This window comes from Cygnus atratus, chromosome 10 (assembly GCF_013377495.2).
Source record: "Cygnus atratus isolate AKBS03 ecotype Queensland, Australia chromosome 10, CAtr_DNAZoo_HiC_assembly, whole genome shotgun sequence".
NCBI classification, from domain to species: Eukaryota; Metazoa; Chordata; class Aves; order Anseriformes; family Anatidae; genus Cygnus; species Cygnus atratus.
Genome location: NC_066371.1, coordinates 20160494 through 20176647, shown reverse-complemented (window position 1 = coordinate 20176647; position 16154 = coordinate 20160494). Strand labels below are relative to the sequence as shown.

At 46.8% G+C, this 16154-nt stretch overlaps 1 protein-coding gene across 2 annotated transcripts in view; it reads left to right on the top strand.

The window, feature by feature from the left end:
* SUSD3 (sushi domain containing 3) overlaps window positions 1-12013 on the top strand; it is a 44091-nt gene extending 32078 nt beyond the window's left edge. For both annotated transcript variants that reach the window (XM_035558195.2, XM_035558194.2), the window contains 2 exons: window positions 684-851; window positions 11127-12013. In XM_035558195.2, the coding sequence (XP_035414088.1) occupies window positions 684-851; window positions 11127-11337 (379 nt within the window). In that variant the 3' untranslated portion in view covers window positions 11338-12013. The remainder of the gene's footprint in view (window positions 1-683; window positions 852-11126) is intronic.
* Window positions 12014-16154: the final 4141 nt, after the last annotated feature.

The following is a 16154-nucleotide window of genomic DNA, read 5'->3' as shown; positions in this document are numbered from 1 at the left end:
TACTCTTAACAAAGGCAGTAGTTACTGCCTCCAGTTCATCTGTTAAACCTGCCTGGGGATTTTTGAATCCTTTGGAAAGGCAGTGCTGCAAAAATGCGCAGAAAATATATATTTTTTTCAATAATTTATTTCATAAGAAGGTAATGCTCTGTAGTCTCTTCATGTAGAACAGGATCTGGCCTGGTGTGGTGTCACTGATAAAGGTGTCTATAAAGAACATTGACACAAGACCATTCCTTAAGTGACTTCCTGTATTACTGAAAAAAAAAAATCTACTGAATCAAATATATATAATTACTGGGGTTTTGGTCCTTTGAACTATCCACAGGTGCTTGTAAGACAATTGCTCTTTGTTGCTGGCGTTTTTGTTTGCTTGTTTTTTTTTTTTTGTTTATTTATTTATTTTTGAGGAATGCTAGATAATGCTAGATAATACTTAAAAGAACACAATTTTACAGAATAATATTCATGCTATTTAAGACATACTGTCCCTTAAGGGAAGGAGATATTTAAGTTTCTGGAAAATTGGCTTGCACTTGAAGTTCAGCATGTATTTAAATGCTGTCCTCAGTAGACACAGGTTTAGATTTAAACTCTGGTGAATGAGGGCTGTGGTCAGAAAAAAGCTCAGATATGTAGCTGTTTATTGCAGTACTGTATTTTACCCTTCGCTTTATTCACAGAGATATGCAGCTGTGGTACCAGCTCAGAACTGAAGAACTAGAGAACATGCAAGCTGCTTACTTTGGTTATAAAGGAAGAAATAACAACAACAACAACAAGAAACTCAGGAATAAATCTGTATTTGATGACGTGACTAACATGGCATATGATAACCAAGGCTTCTACAGGTAAGGCTTTTAAAACGTAGTGGGTTTGAATGAGTTTGTTGAAGAATGTTTAGGGTTTGTCAAAGATGTATTAAGGGGACTGCCCCTGGGGAGGATGTGCTGCCATGTACGGCCAGGGTGTGCGCTGGGGGCAGCTGTGCTTGGGGCAGGCTCTGCTGCCTTGTGTGCTGTGTTAGTGCAGGCACAGCTTGCTCGCTGGGGCAAACGGAAGGGGTTTCTTTGAACTTGGCTGCCCTGTGGGAGTTACTGTTGCCCAAAGGTAGCACAGCAGAAAAACCGAGCCTGACCTCCACCCAGCACTTAGTTTCTTTCACCTGCTTGCTGTCCTTCACCGGTGCTTGGTGAAGCCTGGTCTGCAGGGAAGGTTGTGCCAGATTAAGCAGAGGTTTTTAATTGGCTTTGTTAAGTTGATGCTAAACTGCAGCAGGTAAGTTGCTGGGCATTGCTGTTGCATGGTATCAAGGTGCCAGCTTGCCTAAGAGCCTTAAGAGAGGAGCCAGCCAGGGCAGTTGGGGCTGTGCTGCAGCCCAAGGTGAGCACCGAGTGCTAGTGTCAGTCCCTCAGTGACCGTGAGAGCTCCCTGGAGAAATATTTCATTATCAGTGTGTCAGGTCAAGCACGATGGGATCCTCAGCTGCCAGGTGCAGCTGCAGCATAAATGCCACCAGGGTGAGAACCCTGACCCTGTGGCAAAGAAATGGCCAAGCTGAAAAGATGTGTGTCCTGTAGCATGGATGCATGCATGGTGGGCAGACACATATTTTGTTCAAAGTCTCTCTGAATGTGTCCAGATGTGTTGTTGCTAACAAATGAAAAATAGAAAAATGAATACGTGTCAAATTATAATCACCGTTTTGCTATTACCATCCATATAAATACATGCCGTTGTGTTTTTGATGCCCTTTGAGTTCTGCTTCGTCGTCATGTGCATCCTTATTTATTTTTAATTCACTGCTCACTTGTACAGCTTTTATGAACAGCAGTATCTGTGATTTGCAATGGTTACCTGCTGAAAACAACTTTATGCAAATTATAAAACTGCTTCCATGTCACAGTGCAGCTGGAAATTATATTCAAATGGAGCATTTACACGAAAGTCTGATGGCTGTTTAATCAATTCCTAGCTTTGGGTGACTTCGAAAGATGTATAAACCTAATTAAATGATGATTATAACCTAGACAGTTTTCAGAAGACTCTGCAATTTTTAATTTTGGGCATCTTCAATCTGTTACAATGCAAATGCTTTGTAAAAGTATAATCTGCTTTTAAAATAAAATGGATAAACTTACAGAGGGCTGTCCACAGGGGTTAGTGCTCTGCTGGAGCCTCAAGCTCCTTCTGGCTCTTATCTGCACCACTCCACAGGGCAGAAGCTGTTGTATTATGTTTACCAAATACTGTACATCTTAACTGAAAGTAGCAGGGAATATACAATTCTTCTGGATAAGCAGCTTCTCTGGGGCCAGATGTCAACAATTTTATCATTTCTTTAGAAAAATGGAGAGCTTATAGATCTCCAGTGGGAAAAAGCAGAGGGCAGGAGGATAATGCCTGTGAGCTCTTTGGTTTTCCTGCATGGAACAATGCAGATGCCATGTTCAGCACCAGTGTGCGTTACCACCCTTCTGGTACACGAGAGTCACTGTTAATCAAGGCCTGCTGGACTTTGTGGTGCAGAGGTGGTGTGATCCTGGCTAATCGCTAACTAGAGCAAAAATCAGCCACAAGAGCCGGTGTATCAGGCTGAGCACACCAGAGCCAACAGTCTAGCGTAGTCCTCCATAGAGAATGGAAGCTGCTTCTAATCAGAGATAGAAATGGAATTTCAGCTGTTACAGACTTAATAGAACTGTCTTGGAATCGCTCTAGGAACAAGCGTGACCTGTTATCTGTTCGTGCCACACTCCCTTTCTTCACCCAAATAAGATCTACTTAATCAGGATTAGTAAAGATGTTCATTTCTCCTGTTTAATTCGGTTAAATGCACATACGTGCACAGGATGAGATATGGAAATTATGCTGACGCCTCTCATGCCGCATCTGGAAGACGGCAAGTGGTCTGTCAGCTCTGTGCTTCACTTGTGAGGCTTCATTTTCGTGTGTAACCATCAGGCCAGGTCTCCCCATCAGGTGCCCAGGCCTTGCTGCCAGCAGCAGGATGGCACAGGGCAGGTGGAGCTGGCTTGTGCTGTGAGGACTGCTGGCCTGAGAGACGTTTACTGCCCGCTTATTTCTGTGGTGCCTTTCTCCATTTAACGGGAAGCACGCTGTTGGCAGCCTCTGTCTGAGGCGTTTCCTACCTGTGCGTGCGGTGCCGTGGTGTTACGGCCTGCATTGTCTGAGGCAACGGGCAAAGGCGTTTGGCGTGGTTGGAAAACACAGCAAGTACGAGGGCAAGCGAGCCCAGAAGAAAACTTAAATATATTATCTGAGAACTGAAGTGTGCGTACATGGTCCTGAACAAACCAAAAGGTAATTTAACTGAGGCTTGTGCTAATGTTTCGGACATCTGGAGGAATTTGTGCAACATACCGCTAGGCCTCTAGCGGAGTCGGGAAGCCTGCTTTGTTTTTCTTGTAAGGAACTGCACTAAGAAGGATGGGAGGCCGCCGCTTGTCAGCCTGCCCTTTTCCTGAGGGCTGCCAGGACGTCTCTGGGTTGTGGTGGGAGATGTGGCACTGGGCTCCTCGCCCCAGAAGGGCAGGCAGGGGATCAGCGAGTGACGCCGTTTTTACCATGACATTTCCCTTCTGTGCAGAAGGTTGTTGTGCTGCTTTGGTCTGGAAGAGTTGGGAATGCCTCCACCCTTGAAGAAGACCCTCTTGAGTGTGTCTCAGCCTATTTTTGGCTAGACAAGGGTGTAGGTTGTGCTGCCTTTCAGACTTAATTGAAATAGGTCTAGGGACTAACCGTGTAACATCTTGGTTTGCCACTCTATGGAACAAAAATACTGTAGGAATAAATAAAATAAAAAGCCAGTTCTTTCAGGCAGGTAAGGTATTGGTTATGTTTTATAGAGTAAGGAGTAAAACTATAATTTGTTAAAGTGATGCCTTTGTTTGCTGATGAGATAATTTTGACTGTAATGAGGTGTCATAACAGAGATCCAGAATGCTGATATAAAAGTTATAAATAATACAGGAGCCCAGCTGTTGGACAGCAGAGGCTCCAGCGCGTTGTTCTGGGCCTGCCTGCCATGAAATGAGGTCCTTTTTCCCCTTGTGTTTGAAGCTTGGAACAAATGTGATGAATATGTAGTTTTGCTGGGAAATATTGAATTTTAATGACAACTCCTGTAATTATAATGAACCCCATTCTGGCTGCTTGGGTGCACGAACAAGTTGCTTTAAAATGCTGAGAAATAGGTCTAATGAGTACCTGGGATCATTACGGCGTAGTCTCTGTGGATGCCACCTCTTTGGGGTGGATATAAGGAACCATAAGGAGATTTAAAAAAAAAAAAAAAAAACAAATTGTAGCAGAAGCTCTTACATGCAGGAGCTGCAAGCGTTTACAGGATGTTTACTCTTTTATAATGTTTGAATAGTTCACTAACATTGAGTAGGGAATGGCAAGTTACAAGGCGCAGGGCTGCTGGGAGGGACGTGTTTTCCCCCACGTTGCTTCTCAGATGTTTGGAGCCTGGAACAGAGATAGCAGGTCGCTGCAGGATGCAGGGGCTGGAGACAGATTAGCTCGAGGAAAGGGTCTGTCAGCTCCTGGAGGGAGATTAGCTGCAGCTCTGTGCCCGCAGCCAGAGGAGAGCAATGCCCGACAGCCTGCGGAGCAGCCCGAGGAGGCGGCAAGGCAGAGGCAGGGCTTGTCACCACCGGCTGTACCGGGAGCAGCTCGCCCAGCCGGGGTGCAGGGTGCAGCCGGAGGGAAGTCTAAAATCAGGAGCGTGTTCTGCAGCCTCTAGCATTTTAAGATTTAAGTCTTCCCAGTTCCGTGTGAGAATGAAAGCAGGATTGTTGAAGTCGTTCATCCAAAGTGGGAGGCCTTCCTCAAAACAGCAGATAGCGTCACGTCTGCTTTGGATTAGATGGTCACCGTGGGTCTCACGGGGACATTTGGTATTGCTGGGAGCTAGCACATGAAATGCCATTCTGGATTTAAGAGTTTTTTTGCAATTGGTATGTTCCTAAGCAGTAAATGTTGGTTTTGAGTCAGTTCTTTTCTAATGAAAAACTATTTTTCCTTCCCAAAATGACCCCACAGAATCTTTCTCTGGGATAATTCACCTGGGCAAGCACTGCCTGAGATGAGCAGTCCTCCTCCAACCCCAGCAAACACCTCTGTGGGCTGCAAGGCTGCCAGGGTCATCAGTCCTCTGCCTCCTCACGGCACAGGCAGTGTGTCAGTAACGAGGAGCCTAACGACGCTGTCCTGCCTCTGCGCCAGCTGCTCATGGTGTCTGAGAGAGGGAGGTGAACACCAGCAAGGGGGGATATTTAAGACACCGGTGTCGATAAGAAGAGCGGGGTCACCCTAGCATACTGCTGCCCTGGGCTGTGTGTAGCTGTCCCCCTGGGACAAGTTCGTTCCTGCGATCCCCTGCCTGCACTAAGGCAGAGAAGTTCGGCAGCTTGAAACAGCAGCCGCCTCTCTTCCATGAAGCAGTGCTAGCCCTGCCTCTGTGAGGAGTCACGAAAATGTGCCCCATCTAGCAAAACCATGGTGAGGGCAAACTGTGTTTGGCATCCACACTCAGTAAAAACACAGATGCTGCTTGTGCCATAGCACGATTGTTCATCTGCACATGAGAAAGACAGCTGTCCCAGGAGAAATGCTTAGAAGTAGTAGTAAGAAAAAGCAGAGAGAGCTTGTTTCAGTTTGCATCAACTTCCTAATTACGGTAAGAAATAGCCACACCTAGGGAGGCCTCTATTTTCTTTGCTTTTTCAGCATAGCAGGCCTGTGACCTGTGCTGGGCTAGGCACTCCCTTGATTCAGGGCTGTACTGTTATTTTGCAAGGGCGAGTTGATGGTCCGGTATTTTCCACGCTCAGGAAGAGCTGAATTTAACTGGAGACTGACTCCTTTTCATCTTTTGTCAGCTAAGAGGACAACCAGAAAGAAACTAGCCCAGCTCAAAAATTCATCTAAAGAGCAGCAAAGAAATTCGGTGATTTTTTTTTTTTTTTTTTTTCCCCTGGTGTGGAAGCATTTGGAAGAAGCCATGCATTCAAGATTTGGACTATGCTGAGGTGAATTATTTTACAGAGCTCTAGGCCAACTTATAAAACATTCTCTATGAAGTAGTGATCTGAGTGCAGGAGTGAGTCCAATGGAAAAGCCCATGTCTCAGTAGGTTTAAAGTCCTCCTGTCAGATATCCACTACAGCTGGAGCTTATTATCAAGAAGATAAAATGTCTTCTGCAGAGAAGCAGGGTAGTATATTCTCCCACAGAAAGTATTTTTAGTATCTGAAATTTTTGTACCAGAGCCCTTTCTGACTACAAGATGCATTACCAGTGTACCTGGCAAAAAGCAGGTAAGGGCAATCCAACAACAAAGATGTCCAGGTGAAAAGATTTTGCAAAACTAAAAATGAACCAAAAAAAAGCCAACGTGCTCTTAGGAGAGGCAGCCTGGCGTTTGAGTCAGTCCAAGAAACCATACGTGGAGTTGGTGAAGTTAGCTCATAGCTTTGGCCTCCACAGTAAAACAAAGTGCACTTTCTTTTTCCTTTTGATTTAGTGACTATAATGGTTGAAGTTTTCCACTACCTTTTATAAGGCATTGCATGGGAGGCGCAAATCAGAAACTCATGTTGCTCTAAATAACATTACTGTGTGCCCAGGCTTGCTGAGGAGCGTGGCTGTGGGCCAAAGGACCTCTAGAAGCATGGACAAGTGGGGGAATAATACATGGCCACATTCCCACCTTTCCCTCAGCCCCCTGAGGGCACTTTCCCAGCTGCTCTTCCCCTCTGAACATGTAAACAGAAGAGGTTAACAAGCTGAGGGACCTGATGACCTTTCACTAGCAGGATGGCCTTGTGTGGGTTTACCGCAGTGAAAGGGGATGACACTTGAAGAAAGGCCCATACTGAGAGACAAACTGCTGCAAAGCTTGATGGAAAACAAAAGTAGAAGAAGAAAAAAAAACACCAGACCAACCAGAATGACTGTCAAAGCTCCCCAGCAGGAGTTGTAGCTCCAGAAGATGCAGCAGGGGAAGAACCACAGGAGCAAACCATCTACAATAGCAGCTTACAAGCTTTGCAAGGCGGTTTGAGGTCCCCAAAGGCATCTGCTGCATCTAGCAATGCCACAGAAGGCTTTTGGAATTCCTACTGGGTTGTATCTTCAGTAGATCCATCTTCATAGTAGAAGTCCAAATGCTGTGGGCCTGGCTGAAGATACCTTTGCCTTGTGAAAGGTCATCAAGCCTTTCCCCTACACACAGAGCTGGATCCCTGGTTCTGCCCGAATTCTCTGTGCCGTGTCCTGACAACTCTGGCTGCACAGATGGACAGCTCTGTGCTCATTTTTTCCCCTCTGAGCCCAGCAGGGGCAGCTGGGCTCCCACCTGGGCCCATGGTTGGGGTAACCACGTGTGGGTTACACCCACACTTTGTGTCTGGCATACCTGCAGTCTAGACAGATGTGACGTCTGCTCCTGTTTCCAGGCCTGTTGAGATGTTGTAAAGAAAATATTTTTTTATTCTGGCATTTCAAGGTGCTGTGTTCCTGCATTGTTCGTTTTTAAAAGTCATTCTGGGTATGTGGCAGTGAAAAGTGTTTTCCTGAGGAAACTGATTTATCTGGGTGCTTTTGAAGGTCAGCTGTTTACCAGAGGGCCAGACCCCTCTCTCCCTCCAGAAAATCACTGTTTTCTTTTATGATCAGCCTTGCTGTCAGGAATTGCTTGGGTTTGTCTGAAAGCCCAGGCGTGCCGAGCTCAGGCCCGTGGGTCCCGCTGCCCGAGGACGTGGTGTGTGTGCAAGATGGTTCGCAGGGCGTCCTCGTCAGCCTGCGCTGCCATGGATGTGGCCCTCCCCGCTCTGCTGCACGGCTTGGGTTGTGGAGAGCCAGCAGCGGGCTCCTCAGCTGCTGCAGGAAGAGGTGGGGAACTGATGTTAATTGATATTAATTGCGCTCCATGGAGCATGCAGTGAAAGACTGCAAATGGCAGGTGCCGCATTTGGTTTGGTTCCCTGCAGAAGAGGGGTGACTGCATGGCTCTGATGAGTGGAGGGGAGGACACCCAGCTGGCGAAGGCACAGCAGAGGGGCAGATTTCCTTTTCAAGCCCTTTCCGTAGATCACTGCCCCCTGCAAGTTGTCCCACGCTGAGCTTCTCCATTCGTTTTCCCCACGTCTGTTATTACTGTGCTTTGTGCTTCCCCCACCTTTCCGAGGCTGGAGTCCTCCAGCACCTCCTGACACACCTATCTCAAAGAAACACCAGGCAGAGGAAGTGAGCTGCGGTTTTGTCTTGGGGCCCTGTCACAAAAGGCAGGATAGCTAGCTGCTAAATTTGACCTATTTCTGAATTTCAGTCTTAATTGTTGCTGCCATGAGTGGAGAGGGTGTGTGCCCAGCACTATGTGCTTTCAATAAAGCTGCTATTATTGTTTTCCTAATGATTCCGTTATTACCCCAGAGTATTGTACAAAGTCACCAGACATACAGCAACAGAAACCTCCCTCCCAACCTCCAGTGTAAAAATCTCTTTTCCGAGCTTGTGCCAGCACCAGGCAGCACTGTCGTGGCCCCACTGCTCGGCTGTCCCGCTCACAGCACTTCCCTGAGGGCTAGGATCAGCTCCCCAGCCCCAGAGCAAGGTCCTTGCGGATCTCCTAAAACCACTGGCAGACGGTGTGGTGGCTGCTTGTCTCCCCAGACAGGAGATCTGTCTTTATTTCCCCTCCCAGTTCTACCAGTTTCCCTGTGTCCGCCCACCGTCAGGGTGTCTCTGCAGTGTACTTTCTTAAATTGTTCAGGAGTTACAGGACGCGTTTCCTGTTTGCTTAACATAATAGAAATAAAAATACAGTGAAAAAGAAAGTAGAACTGACCAAACCAAGAAAGCCTCGCTCCTGTATTTAAGCCGTTTGCATCCATCCTTGTCAATTGTAAAGTATCAAGAATCTAAATAGAAAATCCAGCATTTGGCATTCTTGTATGGGCTTCTGTTTCCAGATAAGAGCGCAGGGAGGTCTTCTGGTCTACTTACTGTGATGGTTTGGAGTAGCCCAGCTGGAAGTTGGCCGTAAGGAAAATGGAAGTGGTAGGAAGAGGCCAAATTTCCTCTGTTCGTGGATAAAGCCCAGGGCACTGCTGAGGGTGGAAGCAGCAGCTGGAGCCGCTGTTGGTCTGACAGCCACGTGTGCAGGGGGGAGCCCTGCACCTTCATCTGTCCCCTCTCAATTCTGCAGCCCTCTTCTTAGCTCTCCTCAGCCTCTGCTGGCTAGAACCCCACTGAATTCACTGTCCCTCCATTGGTTGTAGGGTTCAAATACTGCTTGAAGATATCTTCTCCCTGTTTATTTTCTTGCTTTTAACTTGAGGCTCCTAGACGAAGTAGTTAAACCTCGTGTTTGTGTGGTGCATCTGAATGCAGCAGTGAGTGCAGAGTGCCTGCCATCACCTCATCCTTGACCTGTTTCAGCCCGTGGGCAGCTTACCAGTTTGTGAACTGGGAGGAGCAAGCCAGGAGCACTGCTGTCTTCGTGCGCTCTCATCCAGTTTGGCTTCTGCGTTGGTCGTGAGCTGTGGGTAACTGCAGCTCCACGATGCGCAGCTTTACAGGAGACGTTGGAATGGGGTGAATTCTGCAGGAGCAGGCTTTATTTATTGTGCAATAACCAGAATACCTAAATTTGAAATATAATCCTGGCAGGGCTATTGCACAGCTACCCTGTGCAGAACTTTGTCCTGGTTCGTCTCCCTGTACATGATCTTTTGATGTGATTTTTGTTTTGTAACTATTGACGACCACCTCCAGAAGATCGAAGGGAGTTACTTGCTGTATAAGAATCCATATGCACAGCACGGGTATGTCAGAAGACTTCCTTTTAGGCACTAAGGCTGGCAGCATTGCCCCAGGCAGCTGCTGTTCCCTGTTGGAAGATGAGACACCGCAGGGGAACTCAGATGTTCTGCTGTTGGACACAAAAGCACGTGAGGGCTTGTTGGCACACAGAGGTTACAGCAGTGCAGTGGTCAGTGCAAAGCTGGAGAAGTCACCAGGCTACTGTTTTGATGAGTAGATGAGTTTTGTGTTGTCCAAATTACAGGTGGGTAAATTCTGCTAACCCAGGCACTCCTTGCTGAGCGTGTTGTGCCCGTGCTGATGCGGTGCCTTCTCCCATCAAAAGCAGAGGTGGTTTAAGATGTCTTTACACTACCTGAGTGTAGTTTGTGCCCCAAATAATTTTGTAATACAGCTTTCCAGTGAAGAGCAAGATTTATTGTCCTCTTCGAGAACGATGTATCTGCAATGTCTGTATCAGAGCAGCAAGGCTGTGGTTATTTGGTAGCTACGTCATTATTTTCTGATGTTCCCCTGTGGGTCTCTGGGTTCCTATATGTGAGCACGACAGCCCTTCCTGTGAGTGCTGCTGCCTTTGTGCAGCCAGTAAATGCAGCAGGCAGGCTGCGCTTCCCAAACAGCTGCTCACATGCGACAGGGTAAGCCTGGGCTGCGAGCCGCGGGTGTGCAGCTGCTGCTGCACCCAGCGGGTAGGTTCCTCGGTGAGCCACCTCGGGTCAGCTGCTGGTGCTGGGCTGGCCCTGCTGCAGGTACCCTGACACGGGCCCAGCCCATGGACCCCTCCTGCACGTCCAGCAGCAGCGAGGGCTGGCACGAGCCAAGGTGTGGCGGCGTGGTGTGGGCATCGCTGGTAGTTCTGCAAAGAACCACCACCACCCCTCCTGGGCACAGCTGCCTGCTGTGCTCCCAGCAGTGTCCTGCTAGCCAAGCAAGGACTTTCCTTATGCACCACTCTCAGCATTCAAGGGCTCTTAGTAATATTCTCTAGGTAGCACAGTATTAAATTGAACCCAGGGACCCGTTCTATGGCAAACAAATCTGCTCCAACCGCAGATAAAACCAACCTCACCAGTCTTTTTGATCAGCTTTTACAGAGAGACAATTATTTGCCCCATTGCTGCCTACTGTTTTTAATGGGGGAAGAAGTGAGCCCATATGTTACAGCACAAGCTGTCATATGCCTAATGTGCAAATAAAACACGCTGGAAAGTTCTGTATTCTTGTTAGAGCGAATGAAACTGAAAAAAACTTTTTTTCCTTCATGCTTACAGATTCCAGAAGGAGTGGACTCAGGACATCGCAGCCCCAGGGCGTAGCAAAGACAACGTTCAGCTGCACCAGTTCGACAGCAGCAGTGCACCTGCAAGACAGGTGGTACCAGGACACAGCGCTGCAGGACACGCAGTGAATTCAATACACGTGGTTGAAGTGTATGGACACAAGGCTAGATACAACAAACCTAGCTGTCAGATACCTGGATAGCTGGTGTCTGAAATACACTTGCTTCTCTGGACCAAAATGAAATTTGGATAGAAATAACGTGCCTTAAAGACAACGCAGAAAGCTAACTACTCATTTGAATCTGAAAGTTTTATATACTCCAAGATGGTTATTTAACGGAAATACTTCAAGGTTTGATATAACTAAAATAATGAATGTTGAGGCTGGCAGTCAGCAGCCATCCTCTGCAGTGCGCTGTGTATTGTGACAATGGCAAAAGCATCATATCGTTCTTCTATACCTCTAGAGAGAAATGGTAGCTGGTTTGTATCTTTGCCTCATACAAAGTCACTGACGATAATTACACGTAAAATTACAACCTTCTTTTAACCTGTGTTTTTTGTAAACATTTCAGAAAGAAAAATCCCCCATATTTTTACACAATAGTATGTTAGAACTACAATAAAATGTTTTTAATTAAAAGCCCCCTGTGCTTTGCATAAGGAAGGCCGTATTGTTTGATTTATCTTCTATGTATTTAGAGGCTGTGGCAGGTGGGGTGCAGTACAGGCACATCCCCAGCCCGCCGGCGTGTCCAGGAGGTGCAGCACACAGAGGGGCGCCTTGCCTTGCGGCGGGACCCTTCACCTTGCCTGGTGACACCGCCGCTGGGCAGCGATGGCTCATGCTGCCGTGACAGCGCAGTGCGGCTGTGGCACAGGTGGGAAGGCAGCGTGGGGACAAGTGCTGCGGCCGAGCACGACACGCAGCAGCTGCATGCAGCAGGAGCGCGCTGCAGGAGGCACGGGATGTCAGGACGCCGGCACGGGGCTCAGCGATGCCTGCAGCATGGCTGTGAGTAGCACTGAATAAAGGGACGATGCGGTTTTTGGAAACGTGTCTTCTTTTCCTGTTATCGGTCTGTTCGCTGTGTGAGGTTTTTCTGCTAGATTTTTTTTTTCTATTTTGAATAGTTAAGTAACTGATACAGCTCTTACTCTGCTGCTTATATGCACACACGCATGTATCCTATAGCTGCAATATGGTTGTTTTCGTTCAGGTTGAATTGTTATTTATTCTCCCACCATCAGGTGTATGGTCACGTTCCTGTCATGACGGAAATATGATCTTACAGTAAGCCCCAGTAATTGTTCTATTGTCCTGCTTGTTATGACTCAGGCATCCCCTTAGGACTTTCAGTTCTGAGGTTTCAGTTTTGAAATTCAAATTATTGTAGCTGCTGGCAGGCCTAGCAATGCCCCATCCCATCCTGGCCATACTCAGCGAGGGTCAGAAACATGTGCTTACTCTCAGCTGTGTGGAAGTTGCAGCGAAGGAGCCTTGGTTTTGTTCATAGTAAGCTCAGTTCTATACATTAATCGTGCAATGCACTTCTTCATGCGTGCTGCAGAAAGGATACGGGACGCACTTCTCGGTGCCTGGGAGGAAGCCGCGAGGTCTGGAAGCCTTGGGATGTGCCACAGCAAGTCTGGGTGCAAGGCAGTCGCAGGTGGGGATGGCCGGGGACCCTCGCAGGGTGCCCTCCGGTAGAAAATGAGATGTGAGGAGGTGAGGTACATCCGTGTCCTGTGCTCTGCTCAGCCTTGCTGCTGGTGTGGGGCTTTCAGGGGTTGTGAGAGGCTGGACCCCAGCCTTAGGGAAACACTCCTGGGTCCTCTTTGAGCATGAAGGCTGGGTGGGACCAGCCCACAGGTGGAGGAGAACAAAAACAAAACACGGAAAAGGAGTGCAGCCAAACATGAGATGCTCCTATACAAAGGGTAGGTACCTTAGAATTAAATGCAAAGCAGGTAAAGACTTTCCATGTAACAAAAGGTGTGACTTACCGGAGTTACAAGTGCTTGTGGGACAAACGATAGGACTAGGATCATGTTAGAGTAAATGATAGCTTGTCCAAGTTGGGACATGGTAGAACAAAAAGGTCGACGTGTTGGCTGAAGTTCAGAATGAGGTGAGAGGCTCATTAATGGAAGCCTTCGTTTGGAGAGCAAAGGAGCGGGGCTGCTGGGCACTACTGCAGCTAGGAGGAGGTGGCCGAAGGGAGGTTACAGAACCATCCCGATCAGCAGGTGACCTTATTTGTCTCATTCTCTGCTGGAGAAGTGTACAACCGCCAGGATTTAGCACATGTCTCGGTGACCGTTTTATTTCAGAACGTGGTGGGAAGGAGCGCGGCAGGGGAAAATGTGTTAAAAATCAAAACTGACATTTGGCTGAATGTGAAAATAAGTGCCATCACGTTTTTAAGGGACAGAAGGAGGAAGAACAGCTGCATAAGGAAAATGAACTTCAAAAAGGGAAATTTCAGCATACTTAAATAACAAGTGTAGAGGATCTATGCAGCTTGGATGGATGGAGAACAGGAGATCTGGCAGCCACTAGCAGGGACATGCTAAAGGGACAGCCAGACAAACCCAGTGCAGAGGACAGCAAAAACTTGATGCATCTGCCTGAGGAACTCTGAGGACATGAAAATGAGAGAGGAAAAACTACAGAAGAAAATGGATATGTGGCAAATGACTGAGGAGTAGCATAAAGTGAGGTGAGCAAAGTGTCAAATCAGAAAGGTAGGAGGTAACAGGAGTAACAGCGAGCAGGGGAAATAAAAGGCAAGAAGTAAAAAACACCCTGGCAGGAACAGAGTAAAACTACAGGTAAGTTATTTCAAATGAAAAGCAGAAATGGACCCAGAGGTGACAACCACTTAATGTCTGCTTTGGTTCAGGCCTCACTGAAAAGCCTGACTTTAATAGGGGAGAGTAGAGAACCTCCACAAGTACTAGAAGGAAGGTGCCTCTCTCATACCCCGGTACAGCGTAGGACAAATGTTTGAAGAATCGATTGGCAAAGAAGGCAAATCTCAACCTAGGTTTAAACAGAGCTGTGGGTGTGGGAGGGAAATGTTCTGGTCTGCTGGTAACGTGCCTGATTTTCTGCACCATCATGATGGAAGATAAACAAATAGTATCCAGGAGAAACCGACAACGATAAAAGGCTTAGGAAGCAGGGCTCCTGAGGAGAGTCTAGAGGAACCCTGTGTGTGTAATATAGGAACAAGAAGACCAAGGTGGGATGTGGTATTTCCAGCACATTAAAAAAAAAAAAGAAACTTCTTAAAAAGAGGATGGAGATAATTTGTTCTGTGTATGCATTGTGGGTGAGATAGTAAAAAAAAAAAATTCCCCTGCAATTTGCAACAAAGCAAACCTTTGAACTGAGGGAGGGTGATGAGGTAGATGACCCAGGAAGGCTGGAGGGTCATGAGGAGGTGAGGTTTTAAAAGCAGGTAAGGTACACTCGTGAAGGTGCTGCCTCCCTGCAGGTATTTTGAATTTCCTCCCTATTCTACATCTCTGTGATTATGTTAATTGGATTTCAACAATTAAGGGGATTAAAGAGGATTTAGCTCCCCATTGTTTTAATGTTATCATATGACTTTAAACACTACAATATGATTGCAAGTTGCTGGGTGAAATAAACTGCCCTGGGATGTCTGGGTGAACATGCTGTGTAAGAAGGGAGCCCAGTTACCCTGCCCTACAGACAGGGCCAATCTGAGCAATGTGTAATGGGGGAAAGTAAAACATTGAGATTATGGGGACATGTATGGCCATGGGAAACAACGGCACAGGTGGGTAAATTTACTGTCTCTGTGCCGGAGCATTGGATCACTGTCATTTATTAAGGCCTCTAATACAAGAGGCAGCAAAGTTGCAACAAGATACGGAAACAACACCCATGCTGTTTTTGTAAGATTTGTGGCTCTGTTCCCTCTGGGACTGTGCTTAGTTTATGACAGTTGCACCCCCTGGAGTTGGCTTTATTGCTCATGTAAACATTATTTATTGTGAGGAGGAAAATGAGTGCTGTGCAGGAAGGAGATGAAAGTCGCTGGGAATCTAAAATAGACACTTAAAAACTCACATTTATTAAATTAACCCTTAAATGTTTGCTACCAGTGATTTCAAAAGAATTCAGGTTCCCATTTCTGCTACAGAGGACGTGTATTTCTTTGTGCATGTTATGGAACCGGTGGCTTGCAATTAAGGACCAAGTTAAACGCTGCAAGCTGCATAAACAAGCACAAGGCAGCCCCCTTCCTGCATAGGTGCTTATAAGTTAATTGATGTACATTAGCGTGTGATAGGATAATTCTTCACAGATTAAAAAAATGCCAACAGTGTTTACCAGAGCAGTCGCTCATTTGCATTCCCTCACCCTGTGTTTTAAAGGAGCTTTCCCAGAGCAGGCAGCTCCACTGAGGCTGTTGCGCTGGTCTCTTGTTAAGCTTTGACAGCTTGCAGGAAACCAAAAGACGATTTTTAAGTTCTTATGCTAAATACTAAACAGGGAATGTTTTTTAAGCCAGCTGACATGATATTTGCTATAGGAAAGTATCTGATCCTTACTGCCTTTTAAATGAAAATTCAGACTTCAAAAGAAATGAAAGAGAATGCATTTGCCATGCTCGAATCACGAAGGGCCTGAGCCTCAATGTACCAGCTGCTCCACGAGGGAATGCAGCACATCCAGCCCTGGCAGAAACACCTCCCTGGGGGGCACCTGCTTCATCTGTGGGATAGCACAGGGCACAGCGTTGCTGGATCCTGTGGTTTTTGTCACAAGTCTCATGATATTTTCCTAAGCTACAAAGGTAAGTTGGGTGAATATGTGAAAACCACAGCTTCCATTTATAAATAAGTGGGTGTCTCACCCTTGTACTTGAAGGGAGAAGTTTCAGACCTGAAGTGTCAAACAGCAGAAGTAAATCACAAGTCTCTTGCTTTTCTCTGATGATAATGACATGACTTGGGGGTGGCATGACTCCTGATTGATGA